Below are 15388 nucleotides of genomic sequence, written 5' to 3'. Positions count from 1 at the left end.
TATTGGTGTGTATGTTTACAAATGGAGTAAGACAAATGTGAAATGCCGGGGATCCCTGGGTGGCTCAGCAGTTTAGCGCAGCCTTCAGCCCAGGGCGTGATCCTGGGGACCAGGGATCAAGTCCTGAATCGGACTCTCTGCGTGGAGCCTGCTTCTCCCTCTGCCTGTGTCTCTGCCTCTCTCTCTGGAATAAATAAATAAAATATTTTTTTAAAATGTGAAATGCCAAGGATTGGGGAGGGTGAGGGAAAGATATTTGGGAATTCTTTATACTGTTCTTAAAACGTAAGTTTAAGATTATTTCAAAAATAAAAGCTAAAAAGATTTAGTTTGGGGAAATGTCCTAAAACTGAAGTACTCCATAAAAGATGCTGTATTTATAGATATTTAGAACTACAAGGGACTTTGGAGATCTATTTTTAACTCCCATTATTTTACAAAGGAGGCCTTAGGAGCATGGCAGATTAGATTTAACAGTATTTTAAGATGGACTTGTTAAGTACTAATCAGCATGACTAAAATTTTTTCTTAAAGGGTCATGAGGAAGCCATAGTCTCTTAGTAAGGTTTGTTATTTTTATTTTTGCAGGGTGGTCAGCAAATTTCATATCTGAATAGTTTAAAGCCATATTCTCAGAAAAGACACTTCAAGGAGTAGACTTTGAAGTGGATTTCCTGTTCTAATTAAAAATGGCTGAATAGTTTTAAAAAATGGCAAGATTTTGGAACCCTATACCTTAAATTCCATTCAGGATCTTCACAGAATAATGAAATGGTTCCAGCTAGTGGTGCCTGTGAATTTTGACAACATAATTAATCATTATGAATAATTCAGTACAATACAATAACTCCTGGTCCTCTTTTGTCTGAGGATCACTGTAACAAACATTATATCATGTCTAATTGAGCAACATAGAGTAATATGTGAGGAGGAACATTAAGATTCTAAACTTGTTTTTTAACAGCAAAGTCATAAAAGGAAACAAACACTTTGGGAAGTGTTGGTTATGTCTGTTACCTTGATTGGGGTGATGGTGTCACAGGTGTTTTCATATGTCCAAACTCATCAAATTGGACAAGTTAAATATGTGTCATTCTTTTTTATATTGGTTATACCTCAATAAATCTGTAAAAAATAAAAAATGAGCATAAACGTTAGGAAAATCAAGGGTCAGTGAGAAGTTGTTTTTCCTCTAATAAGAAAAAAGTAGTGAAACCAGTTCTAATAGAAAAAAATAATGCTGCAAAAGATTTCCTAGGATTCCTTATGTGATGTATAGATAATGATTTTATATGTGATCTGTATTATTATTTAAAGATTTTATTTATTTATTCATGAAAGACACAGAGAGGGAGAAAGGCAGAGACATAGGCAGAGGGAGAAGCAGGCTCCATGCAGAAAGCCCAATGTGGGACTCGGTCCTGGGACTCCGGGATCACATCCTGAGCCAAAGGCAGACGCTCAACTACTGAGCCACCCAGGCATCCCTGAGATCTGTTTTAGAAGACTTTATTTAGCTGAATAAAATTCTTTTATCTTATTTTCATTATTTTAATTTGTATATAATGTTCCTAGGTAAACAAAATTCTAAAACAGCCTAACAATTTAGTATAGGATTTGTAAGTTTTTATTTGGAGGGTTTACAAACATTAGTAACTGAATCACTACCAATTTGCAGAGTCAGCAAAACTAATTCTTAAGATTACAGTGAGCATGTTTAACCACTTTGTTGCAGTAATGAGAATTTGCTTTGTTTTATAAAGCTAATTCTTAATGGTATTAGTGTCCAGTTATTTTGTCTCATATTACATATGTGTGTGTGTGTGTGTGTATGTGTATATATATATAAAATTTGTAAGTAAACATGTTTATTATCTTCTTTAATGCTGAGCCCTGACAGATGGGCAGCATAACTGTAGCAGGCATAAATTGTTGGTCACTGCTGCCAGAGAAAGAAAAAGTTTATGTGATTTCTGCCTCCTTCCTGACATTTTCTGTAGAGCTTTTTCCCTTGACTTGGGTTTGAGGGTTTTGGCAATATGAAATTGGCAGGGGGGGAAGAGGAGTAACATGTCAGTTTTGTTGAATTCCTTCATTCTAGGTCTCTTTTTGGAAAGCATATGTGCAGTGTATAGAGCTGGTACATATCTCAGTAATTCCATTTCCTGAGCTGCACAAATATTGTACATGTTACTAACTTTTCAAAACCTCATGTGTCTCATCTGTAAAATGAAGAAAGTAAGAACTTTTACCTCAGTGTGGGTTTGAGAATTGACTGAAACATATGAGTATATAAAACAACTATAACAATATCTAGCACATGGTAAACTCTTTATGTGTATTATTATCTTTGAATGTATTTATTATTTGGAATTATTTTGCAGAGGAACTAGGAAAAAATTGAAGTGCTATTGATGTTCAGGTAACATAAATCTTTTATTAAACCTGGGAAATAATTAGAATGCTAATTTGTATTGAAGCAGATAGGAAGAAAATTATTTTTAAATATTGATATTTGTTTTGTTTTAATAGGTATCAGCAGATGTTGCATACGAACTTGGTCTACCTTGCTACAATAGCAGATTCTAATCAAAATATGCAGTCTCTTTTACCAGCAGTAAGTACCTTTAAAATAGTATAAAGTAGACAAAATCTTTTAGACTTATGTACAGGATAACACATTTTTGTTTAGTGATTTTTAAGTATTGTTTAGTAAATTCTGCCCTTTGCGAACATAAGGGTATTCTTCTATATGATCTAAAAGCTTCATTGTTTTGCCTTCATATTGAATTTGAGTTAATTCACCTAGAATTGATTCCCTCCCTGAAGAAGTTATATCCATCCATCCATTTACCCACATACCCACCCACCCACCTGCCTACCTACTTATTTAATTATTTTCATCTATAATTGCAGATAAAATTTATGAGTAAGTCTATAGTATTTCAAAGCAAAACCCAGGCATCATATACTTTCCTTGGCAAATACTTCAGTATGCATCTTAGCAGAGAAGAAGCATTATTCCACCCAAAAGATTAACCAGAATTTCTTAACGTTTTATCATACCCAGGCTATCTTCAGTTTTCATTGATTATCTTAAAAGCACCCAAATGTTTGTTTTTATTTTATTTTATTTTATTTTATTTTATTTTATTTTATTTTATTTTATTTTATTTATTTTATTTTATTTATTTTATTTTATTTTATTTTTTATTTTATTTTATTTTATTTATGAGAGACACAGAGAGAGAGACAGAGAGACAGAGATAACAGGCAGAGGGAAAAGCAGGCTCCATGCAGGGAGCCTGATGTGGGACTCGATCCCAGGCCCCCAGGATCACTCCCCGGGCTGAAGGCAGCACTAAACTGCTGGGCCACCAGGGCTGCCCACACCCAAATGTTTAAACGATTGTTTGCTGCAGAATCCAGACAAGATCCACATGTTGCATTGGTTGATACATGTCTTAAGTTTCTTTTAATCTATGTCAATTTATCTTTTTTATTCTGTTTATTTGTTGAAGAAACTGGGTCATATTTATAGAGTTTCTCACATTCTAGATTTGGCTAATTGTATCCTCATGGTCCTTTAATGTGTTCTTCCATTTCATCTCTTATTTCCTATAAACTGGTAATTAGGTAGAGAGGCTTGATTAGGGTTAGGTTTTGTGTTTTGTGTTAGGAATATTTCATTGAGGGGCACCTGGGTGGTGGCTCAGTCAATTAAACATCTGACTCTTGATCTCAGTTCAGATATTGATCTCATGGTCATGAATTTAAGCCTTGAGTTGAACTGCACTTGTCTATTGTATCACATCAGGAGGAACATTTTGGTTGTTCCATTTTTAGTAATGTTAAGATGGGATGGGACCTCTGGTTGTTCCATTTTTAGTAATATTAAGATGGGATAGAATGTCTGGCTGGCTCACTCGGTAGAACATGTGGCTCTTGATCCCAGGGACGTGAGTTCAAGCGCCAGTTTGGGGCGTGAAGTCTATTTAAAAAAAAAAAAATGGGTCCATGGGTACAGTTGATACTGGCCTGATGAATCTATTATAAAGTTCCCCATCAACCTTTGACTTAATGGTTTTAGCAGTCATTAATACTTGTTGATCAGATCTATTATTTCACATTGAGATCATGATGAATTTCTAATTTTATAGTTCCTCCTGCATTTATTAGCTGTACTTTTAAAAAAGAAAAACTTCTTTCCTCAAGTATTTGGTTATTCTGAGATAGAGAGTCCCTATATGAGAATCATGATTAAAGATTGGTTTCTATCCTCTTAATCAGTTTTCAAAATAACAAGCTGGCCCCTAGCAATCTGACCAGTGATATTTTTTTTATTGTCATCTAAACATTCATGTTTTTATATTTTTAAAGTGTGTAAGTCCATTGCATCATTCTTTTTGATACTTCAGGTTGTCTCCTCTTTGGTCAGTGAGAGGCTGTTCATTTAGCTGCTGTGTCCATCTGACATGATTCAAGTATTATTGTACAGCTTCTATTCTTTCAGGATTTGAGAGAGCTGTGACTATATTTTCTGCCCCGGAACTATTCTGCCTCAGCTATTTTTTTCAAGCAGCACTTTTTTCACTGGGAATTGATACCTAGAGACCCCAATTTGGGTGTTTGGGGCATTCGTTATTACTGGGTTTTCTTTGTTTTTTTGGTATTTTTGGTGAATAGAACTAATAAACATGTTTTTTAGAGAAAGAAATAACATGTTGAATTAGTGATATTTCCCTTCAGGAATTAGCTTTGATTTTATATATTATTTCTTGTGTCTTATTCTAAGAATCTTGGTACCATAATGGCATTATCATGGTTATTTATTTGCTTTATACATGTATAAAGTAATTTCAGTTTAACAATACCAAGAATGCCACTAATAAGATGATGTTTGTCTTTAGGGTATATCCCACTGGGAATATATAATCAATACATTTCTTTTTGAATCTGAAAAAACTTGATTACTAGCTAGGTGGAATTTGTTTTTGTGAATGGTGTGAGAAGTGGGTTCAATTTCATTTGTTTACGTACGGGTAGATTTCTGTCCCAGCATTATCTATTGGAAAAACAAAACAATGACTTTTCTCTATTTTGTCAGGCCACCCATATGTGTGGTTCTCTGTCTGCTCTCTATTCTGTCCCATTGGTCTGTTTTTATAAATTCCACTATCTTGTCACACTTGTCATAGTCTTCTAAATCTTGATGTATGTTAGAGAGGTTCTTTACTACTTAATGTTTTTCAAGAATATCTTGGCTATTGGTCCTTTGCATTTCCATATATGCTTAAAAACCAGCATGCCCAACACAATCCTGTTGTGATTTTCATTGAGATTCTCTTGACTCTAAATTAATTTGGGGAGAATTTATATCTTCACAATACTGAGTGTGTCAAATCATGATCATTGCATATATTTTCATTTTTTTTAATCCTGTAAATATCTTTCAATGAAGTTTTATGATTTCCCTGCAGAGGATTTGCACGTCTCCCAATGGACTCACTGTTAGGCACCTCATATTTTTTGAGGCTATTTTAAGAGTCTTTATTTTTTAAGTTTTATTTTCTAACTGCATTTGCTGTTTACATGGAAATGCGCAATTGATACTGAGTTTCACAGTCTTGTTCAACTCTTATTTCTAACAATTTTTCTGTAGATACCTTCTATTTTCTGTATTCACGAACATATTTGTGAATAATGAGTTTTGTTTCTTTCTTGCCAATCCTTACATCTTTTATTTCTTTCTCTTGCCTTACTTTTCTGGCTAGGACCTCCACTACATTCCCGAATAGAAGTGGTGATAGAGGACAACTTTATCTTGTTCCTGATCACAAAGGGAAAGCTTTCACTCTTTGACCATTAATAAGTATGATGTTTGCTGGAGTTTTTTGTAGATGCCTTTTATCAGATTAAGGAAGTTCCCTTCTGTTTCTGTTGTGCTAAGTAAGAGTTTATATCTTGAATGGATGTTAAATTTTATTAAATACTTTTATTGCATTTAATGAGATGATCATAATTTTTCTTTTAATCTGTTAATGTGGCGAATTACATTGATTTACTTTTTAATGTGCAATCAATCTTGCATTCTTGTAATTAACCTTTTTCATGGCCCACTTGGTCATGATCTTTGGTTTGGTTTGGTTTGGTCATGGTCTTTAAAAAAATTGATGTATTCAGTTTGTTAAAATTTTGATCACAATTTTTATGTCTTTGTTCTTGAGTGTAATTGACCTTTAATTTTCCTTTTTTATAATGCATTTGTCGGGGTTTTATTTTGAGGTTATTTTGGTTTTATAAAATGAACTGGAGAATGTTCCTACTTTTTCTTATCTGGAATAATTTGTATGATAGAGCTATTGTTCTTAAATGATTGGTGTACTTCTTTAGAAAAGCCATGAGAGTCTGGAGTTTTCTTTGTGGGAAGGCTTTTGTTTACTAACTCAATTTCTTTATTGGTCTTTGGACAATTTAAAACATATATTTTGTGAGTTGCCTATTTTGGTAAATTGTGCTTTTTAGCATTTACTAAATTTTCAAATTTATTGCCGTAAAGTTCATGAAATAATCTTGTCTTTCTAATGTCCTCAGCATCTATGGTGATATTTTCTTTTTTATTTTTTAACATAGTTTATTTGTGCCTTCTCTTTTAAAATGTTTTGATATTCTTGCCAGTTGTTTATCTTTTTTTTGTCTTTTCAAGGAATCAATTTTTGACTTTTATTTTTGCTGTGACAGCATTTCTCAAACTTCTTGTTCTCAGAACCCCATTATACTTAAAAATTATTGAGGACTCTGAAGAACTTTATATGGGTTATATATATATATATTGATATATTTGTAAATTTTCCTCAGTTTTTAAATTAAGACTGAGAAAGTTTTCAAGTGCTTATCAGCTCATTTAGAATGAACAATAATGAACCCATTACATGTTAATGTAAATAATGTTCTTTAAAGGAAAAATAACTCTTTTAGAACAAGTTTAAGTAGGAAAGGAATAGCATTGTTTAATAATTTAGCACATTTCATTTAAATGTCTGACTTAATTAAAACAGGTATATTCTCTTATGTTTCTGAATTCAATCTGGTATAAAATGTCTTGGTTGAAATAGAAAAAAATCCTTTTCACTCAGATATGGAATTGGAAAAGGGAAAACTATTTTAATAGTGTTTTCATATTGTTGTACAATAATCTTCTTTGATAGTACAGCGGATTTCAACAAGTGTTTCTAAAGGTTTTTTGCGATACGGAATCTGAAACAATATCAATAGATTTTTCTTATTCTGGTATATTAGAGTTCATTGGTCTGTCCTGCATTTTGGATGGATCTTCTATCATGTATAATTTTGTAACATGCTTTGGTCATTTGGAAAATAGAAGTGCATTGAGTTATGTACATCTAAATATTTACGTATTTCATTATATGATACCAAAAACGGTTTTTGGTATCACCACCAGTCTCATCAGAAGTTAAGTATTGGGATGCTGTCAAACTCAAGATGGTAGATAGAAGTTTGCCAAATTCCCAATTCTTGCTTGAAAATTCAAACTTAATCATTGGCAAGAAATGCTGTCAGTTATTTTCCAGGCTTAATGTGTTAATTTTTGAGCAAATGTCTGCCAGAAACCCAAGTCTGGGTAAGTCTAGTTTGTCTAGCAGTAGTTCTTTGAATTAAAAATGGAGTTCCATAAAAACTGTGTGGATCAGCAAGCAACTCAGTCACAGAGTGCGTTTATCTTACTTTGATTTGCAACAGATACGTTTGTTACTTTCTTATTTTGTCCCAGAATATTCAACTGACATAGAGAATTTAACAAATGAGTAATTTTTACTGTTTCATCAAGGACGTTCTTAAGTGAAGTGACTTTTTTTTAACTGTTAGTCTGGCAGTCAATAAATAATACAGTGATTTACTGTAGAATTTGGTGCCTTCATTCATGCCAAAACTCTGGCAGTTAAACCCACTTTCTTACTTTTGTACCATTGTTTTAAATATCAACATGGCATAAAAGTATTGTTATGAAAATAGGTTGACATTTTGGACTCTGAAAGAGTCTTGAGAACTGAGAACCATCTTTCGTGAACTACTGCTCTTTTGTGTGTTTTTGAGTGTGATTAATTTCTGATCTTGTCTTTTTATTTCCTTTTACTTTTATTGTATTTTGCTATTCTTTTTCTGAGTTTTGAGATGAATGCCTACTTTATCAGTTTTCATTTAATGCTAATATATACATTTAAAGGCATAAATTTCCCATTAGTCATAGTTCTATATTTATATTTGTTCAGTTCCAAATATTTTCTAATTTCCAGTGTTATTTCTTCTTTATACATGGGTTGACAAACATACTTTCTAGTTTTCAAACATATGGAAATTTTATCATTTTCTTTTTATTAATGATTTCTAACATTATTGCATGTAGTTACATAACATTTTCTATGATTCAGTTCTCTGGAATTCTTTGAGGTTTGTTTTATATTGAAGCATATGGTCAGTCTTTACAGATGTTCTATGTGTACTTAAAGAGAATGTGTATTTAGCCCCTGAATGCCTGTATATGTTTATTGGGTCAAGTGTGGCCATCTTGTTTGAATCTTCTATAGCTTTACTATTTTTAACTTTTCTGATGCTTTGTTATGTCAGTTACTGAGAGATGTATATTTAAAATGTATAATTGTGGATTATATCTTTTTCTTATATAACTCTTCCAAGTTTTTTCTTAATATGACATTTTGCGACATTGTTAGTAAGTGCATATATACTTTAGAACATTTACAGCTTTCTGGTTCTTTGTAACATTTGTCATTATGAAGTATTCCCCTCTTTATGTCTAATAATTGCATTTTGTCTTAATGTCTACTTATCTGATATTAGAATAGCTCAGTTGGTTTTCTTTAGTGTTTGCATGGTATATTCACCTTTCTATTTTCTTGTATTACAGGTAATGTTTTATGAATGGCATGTAGGTTTTTAAAAAAATCCAGTCTAGCAATCTTTTAATTGGAACATTAAATCTATCCGTTTATATTGAATATAATCAATCACTCATGTATCTAAGTTTAAAGTTACCATCATACAGTGTACTTTGTATTATCTGTTCTATATTCCTTTTTTCTTTTAGAGAAACAAAAGCCTTTTATTTTTGTTCTTTTTTTCTCTTCTAGTTTGGAAATTATGTACTTAAAGACTTAATATCTTTTCAGTGGTTTGCTCTTAGTGTTATCATTGTTACCATTTCTCATGCTTTTCATTTCTCCCTTCATTTACAACCTCTTTTCTCAGATCATTTTCTTTCTCTTCCCTAAAGAACATATTTTAGTATTTTCTTCAGGACTGATTTGCTTGTGACAAATACCTTAGGTTTGTTTGTTGTTTGGTGATCTGAAAAATTATTTCACCGTCGTTCTTACGGAATTTTGTTGCCGGGACAGATTGTTGTTTCCATCTTGTATCTCTTGGAAATTTAGTTATTGGTGTTACTATTCTGAAGGTAATCTTTTTTTGCTTTGTCTAGAGTTTTCTGAAATTTTGCTGTACTATCTATAGGTGTGGATTTCTTTTATTTACTCTGCTTGTGTGTTGAGATTTCTGAAATCTGTGAATTTATGTCTTTTACCAGTTTTGGGAAATTATCAGCTGGCTTTATAGATTGGCTAATGTACCCATAGCAAATGTTACTCACTCCCCACCCCCTCCCAAGTTTGGGCCCACCTCTCTGGATTTTCTTTTTCCTTCTGAACTCGGCCTGATCATTTGCTACTTCTTTGTGTACTCTTTTATATCTTTAAGCATATTTTTAAAATATTTGTTGAGCTTTTTTTTGTTGTCTTCGTAGAGAGTTGTTTGAATGTGCTAATCACCTTAGGTGATTCTTTACAGTACTAGAATTGTATTGTTTTGCTGTCCAAGGAATAAGTAACAGAATATTAGTTACTTTTATGGATTTTCAAATATAACTGTTTCTTTGGAGAGAGAACAGACACTTGCAGAATGACTACTATGCATTGAGTCCCTTCAGTATTTCATCCTCAGAAGCCTTTAGGATATTAGCTCCATTCTGTAGTTGAGGAAACGGAGTCTCAGGTAGATTAATTAACATGCCTGGGACCCATAGTTGGTAAATGGTAGCATGGGATTTGAACTCTGGCCTTACTGAAAGCAATTTGTGCATTACGCTATCATGTCTCGTTGCTACTAGGAAAGGAAATAAAATCCTGATCGATTTGCTCTTAAGTTGGAGTATATGGGTAGAACTTGGCTAGGTCTTCATAGAGTTTGAATTTTACAACCGGCAGTGTCTTGATTGATTTATTATGTTGTCACAGAAATGATTACCTTAATTATTTTCAGGTTTTTGTTTTTTGTTTTTTTGGTCTCGCATTATTCTTGTATTTAGGTGTTAATTTTTAAAAAATGTGATGTGACTGGGTCCGCTTATAGTTTGGGGACTAAATTATAGGTTAAAGTAGTAGGTTAAGAATTTAGCTTATTGTCACCATGGTGACCTATAATTAAGTGATTCTTAAACTTGTTTCCCTGTTCTAAAACATCTGAAGATAATGACAGTCTCAACATGTTCTCATCAGTAACAACTAATTATGGCAGAGATTCAAGTCTCAGGGCATTGACAGTGGAAAGGGGGACGTTTCCCTTTAGGTAGTCTTATTAGAATCTTGTGAGTAGTTGGGATGTGGTAAAATGTCCTCTGCCGATTCTATATTCCTCCTCCTTCCTTCTACCCAGCGAATTGAAATTCTTTGTGTAACTTATGATACTGTGTAAACTGTGGATTTTTTCTAGTTTGTCTTGATTTGAAATACTGTCTCCATAAAATGTGGAAATGTCTTCCAGCCTTAAACATTACAGCCTCTCAAATATGTCTCATGTTCTTTTTTTTTTCTTTTAAGATTTTATTTATTTATTCATGAGAGACTCAGAGAAAGGCAGAGACATAGGCAGAGGGAGAAGAGGGTCCATGCAGGGAGACCAATGTGGGACTCCATCCCAGGACTCTAGGATCACACCCTGAGCCGAAGACAGACACTCAACCACTAAGGCACCCAGGTGTCCCTATGTCTCATATTCTCTAGCCTTTATGTAGAGTACAAAAATATTTGGTCAGATCATGTATCTTACTAATTTAATTTCTCTTGCCCTTCTTCAGGAAGATAGTAATTATTGAGATGCTGGTGTGGTAAAGTTGAGCTATCATGGAAATTCATTTTGGTGCAAAAAGATGTCTTAGAACTTACTATTCCAGGGATCCCTGGGTGGCTCAGCAGTTTAGCACCTGCCTTTGCCCCAGGGTGTGATCCTGGAGTCCTGGGATCCTTCCGCTTCAGGCTCCCAGCATGGAGCCTGCTTCTCCCTCTGCCTGTGTCTCTGTCTCTCTGCCTGTCTCTCTGTGTCTCTCATGAATAAATAAAATCTTTTTTTTTTTTTAATAAAATCTTTAAAAGAAAAACAGCAAAAGGGAAAGAGACACATTTTGTTACTAACCATCTACCATTATTTCACTCCTTTAATATGGAGTTACCATTTTACATCATATTTTACTAAATATAAAAACTGCCATTTGTATATTTCGAAATAAAATTTTTGCCTCCTAATATTGGTCAAAGTTTAAAACACATGGTCAAATTTTTATTAAAAAGATATGAGCGTTTTGAAGGTCAAATTGCTTAAGGAGTTAACAAAGGAGAAGTTTTTGAAAAAATAGAAATAAATATATTCTCATAGTAGAGAGGATAAGAGGATAAGTCTCTCATAAGAGAGACTAGAGCCAGTAAAGAAAAGTGGGGCTAGAGAGAGGGAAAAATCAGTTAGAAGGATTAGAGATGAAATAGGAAGTAATGTAAATTTGGGAAAACTAGAGATAATGAATGCAACCAGTCTGCCAAAAGGGAGAGAGAATATGCTAGTAAATAAGTATAGTTTGAGAAATTTTGACTGTGAAAAAGAACTGTATGTTTTGGGGTTAAAAAAAAAAAAAAGTTTTCCAGAATAGTTTTTCACTTCATTTTAACTAGTGAGAATTGGAAGTATGCTCATAATTATATACAGATTCAACTTTCAGGTTTTTTTCATATCCCCCAAAAGAGAAATTATATATTTATAGTACTATTTCATATATCTGGGACTAGGCTACATCTAGCAAGCTTCTCTTATTTGAAAGAAAGTCAAGAGTTCAAAAACCAGGAATAAATGGAAAAAGATCTATAAGGAGAAAAATAACTTATAAATCCAGTGCATTAACACTTAGGCATTTTACTTTTTTATTTGGGCCCTATGTATTCTTACTACAAAAGCATTATCCATTCATATATTTATTTATTTATTCTTAACCTTATATATATTTTAGGAAGTTTGTTTTTTAAATTTTAAGCCCTTAGCCGGGAAGCAACTAATCAGAAACGAGGGAGTGTAATCTATAGGCAGGCATACAATATAATCAGTGTAACCGAATAGCAAAGGCGGCATGGAAAAAGACCATCTAGTTATAAAAAGCTGACGTAATTGAAAACATACCCTACTCTGGCTTCTTTAGTATATGCACCCGGGGCCCTCTTTATCTAGGTAAACCTTGGAGGCATCACTTGAGGGTTGGTATTTACTTTCTGAAGTAGCATAAACCATTGACTATTTTCATATATGAACTAGGAATATTTTGCCAGTAGACATTATGATTATGTTATATGTCAGTCTTTCCTTCTCAAATATACTTTGAATAAATTGGATTTTTAAGTTTTAGCCTAATATTAGTTATTGGTCACTTATTTTTGTTGTTCGGTAGTATTAGTGTATACAAAATGGTAGACACCAGTGATTTAGGAAAGAATTATGAGAGGACAGTTTAAATCAAGAAGTTTTTATTTATTTTTTTAAGATTGATTTATTTATTTGAGAGAGAGAGTGAGCATGCATGCACCTGAGTGGAAGGGGCAGAGGGAGAGGGAAAGAGATTCTCAAGCAGATTCTACTCAGTGTGGAGCCCAACTCGAGGCTTGATCTCACGATCCTGAGATCATGACCTGAGCCAAAACCAAAAGTTGGACACTCAACCAACTATACCACCCTGGCACCCCAAAGAAAAGTTATTTTTATTTGGGAAAAACTTGGGGAATAAAGAGTCTTTCTATTGTAGTTCATTTTAAGACCTACAGACTGGAAATATTTCACAGAATTAAAAATTGTAGAGCTGGAAAGAACATGGACAGTCATAGTCTTGTGTTTATCTACCTTGGCTGCATATTTTAAAAGCTTCTCAGGTAAGTCTAATGTGCATCTAGGAATTGAAGACCTTATATTTCCATGCTTTTTAAATGAAACATCCAGTGACATTCTGAAGATAAGCAAATTAAGGAAAATATTCCTATCCTGGTACTAGCAACTTCATTTGATGTTGTGTACCACAAACTATTTTTACAGTATGAGAGGGTAATACTTATTCTATAGTATTGTTATGAGGACTAAAATAAACAATTCACCTACAGAGTCTCAGGTAGGTTAATTAACATGGAGGGGGTACACAGAAAATACTGATGATAAAAAAGATGAAGGTAGTACACAGTTAGAAGTATAAACAGAAAGAGAAGTCTGATTCAGGAGTGTTTGAAGTAAGACTAGCAGGATTCAATTCTGAATACATACGAAGGGTTTAGGGAGAGAGTTGGGAGACTTGACAGTGACATCCCCTGAGGTTGAGTATATCAGCATGTCTCCTAATTTTAAAAGAAGGTTGGAGGCTGATAGGAATTGCTTATCTTGCTTTTCACTTAATTCATTGAGTATTTGAGTTTTTAAAAAATTCCTTAAAAAAGGTTTAAAAAATTCCCAGTTTAACCAGATACACTTCTTGAATTTTAAGCCTATTAAAGATTATTTTTGTTTATTGTGTGTTCTCTACAAAGAATAAAAGTCTGGACTATTAATACAAATTGATTTAGAGTAAGTACAGTAGTCTTATATTTTATATTTCCTAAGTTGCATTTCTTTCTTTTTTTTTTTTTTTTTTTTTTTTTTTTTTGGTGATGTGCACTTGATGTTCTCAGCAACCCTTGGACAGCATTTGATTAACCTCTCATTACACAAGCTTCAGTAAAAGTGATAATGTGTAGTCTTTAGATTCAGTACTGGCAAAACATCTGTTTTAAAGTTATTCATTGACTAAAATTTGGCGTTACAGAATTCACTGACAGGTATGATCTACCTGAAGTGAAAGAACATGTGCTTAGAGATGTGGAACATCTTACAGATTAACATACTATATTTCATTTATAAATTTTACCTTCACTTTCAGCATAGGTAGTACTTTGATATGGTCAGAACATCAAAAACTACAAAAGGTCATACAGAAGCCCACTCTGTCTCTATCTTAGATTTTTTTATGCAAATAAAAGCTGATATAAGTACATACTTTATCCTTTTCTGTCCACATACAACCTTGCCATCCACAGTTCTGTTTCTTATTTTTAAAAAATGAAAGTGTTTGCATTCTTATTTAGAAGTGTGGAAAGAATTTTTAAGATTTTATTTATTTATTGAGAGAGTGAGCAAGAGAGGGAGAGAAAGAGAGCATGAGCAGGGTGAGGGGCAGAGGGAGAAGTAGACTCCCTGATGAGTAGGGAGCCTGCTGGAGGGCTCTATTCCAGGATCCTGAGACTGAGCCACTCATGCTCCCCATGGAAAGAACTTTCTTAAATATTGGCATCACTTTAAGAATTTTTAAGTTTTGAGTGTTTGATAAACATGATAATGTATATTTAGTCAGTGCGATGTTGACTTCTTTCTCCTTTGAAACATTTGTTTGACTTCTGTGATAGTTTTCTTTTTACCTTTCTAGCTACTCAGCTTATCTTTTTTTTTTTTTAAGATTTTATTTATTTATTCATGAGAGACATAGAGGCAGACATAGGCAGAGGGAGAAGCAGGCTTCCTGCTGGGACCCTGATGTGGACTCGATCCCAGGACTCTGGGAATCTCAAGCCAAAGGCAGACGCTCAACTATTGAGCCACCCAGGTGCCTCTTCAGCTTCTTATCTTTAACATGTCCATCAATTGTTGATACTCTATTCTTGAACATTTTTTTTTTAATCATATACACTCTTTCTGGGAGATTTCATCCATACTTCTGGTTTCTTATATTCCTGACTTCAGGCTCCACCTATACATCGATGACTCCCAATTATCTGTCTTTATGCCTGAGTGAAACATGAATCCAGTTTCCAATAGATGTATCCATTTGGGTATTCCACAGGTCTCTCAGCACAGTGTGGACAAGACACCATTTCCCTCAGCTCCCCCTATGCTGTTTCTTGCTGTTAAAGAAAAAGGCCCATAAGCTTGAATTTTCTATTTACTATTTCAGGTGAATGGTATAAACATG

At 33.5% G+C, this 15388-nt stretch overlaps 1 protein-coding gene across 3 annotated transcripts in view; it reads left to right on the top strand.

Annotated features, from left to right (window-relative positions):
- SS18 (SS18 subunit of BAF chromatin remodeling complex) overlaps positions 1-15388 on the top strand; it is an 82441-nt gene that overhangs the window by 9400 nt on the left and 57653 nt on the right. For all 3 annotated transcript variants that reach the window (XM_041761651.1, XM_041761662.1, XM_041761673.1), the window contains exon 3: positions 2533-2617. In XM_041761651.1, coding sequence (XP_041617585.1) covers positions 2533-2617 — 85 coding nt within the window. The remainder of the gene's footprint in view (positions 1-2532; positions 2618-15388) is intronic.

This window comes from Vulpes lagopus, chromosome 1 (genome assembly GCF_018345385.1).
Source record: "Vulpes lagopus strain Blue_001 chromosome 1, ASM1834538v1, whole genome shotgun sequence".
Classification (NCBI taxonomy): domain Eukaryota; kingdom Metazoa; phylum Chordata; class Mammalia; order Carnivora; family Canidae; genus Vulpes; species Vulpes lagopus.
This window is presented reverse-complemented; position numbering and strand designations above follow the sequence as displayed.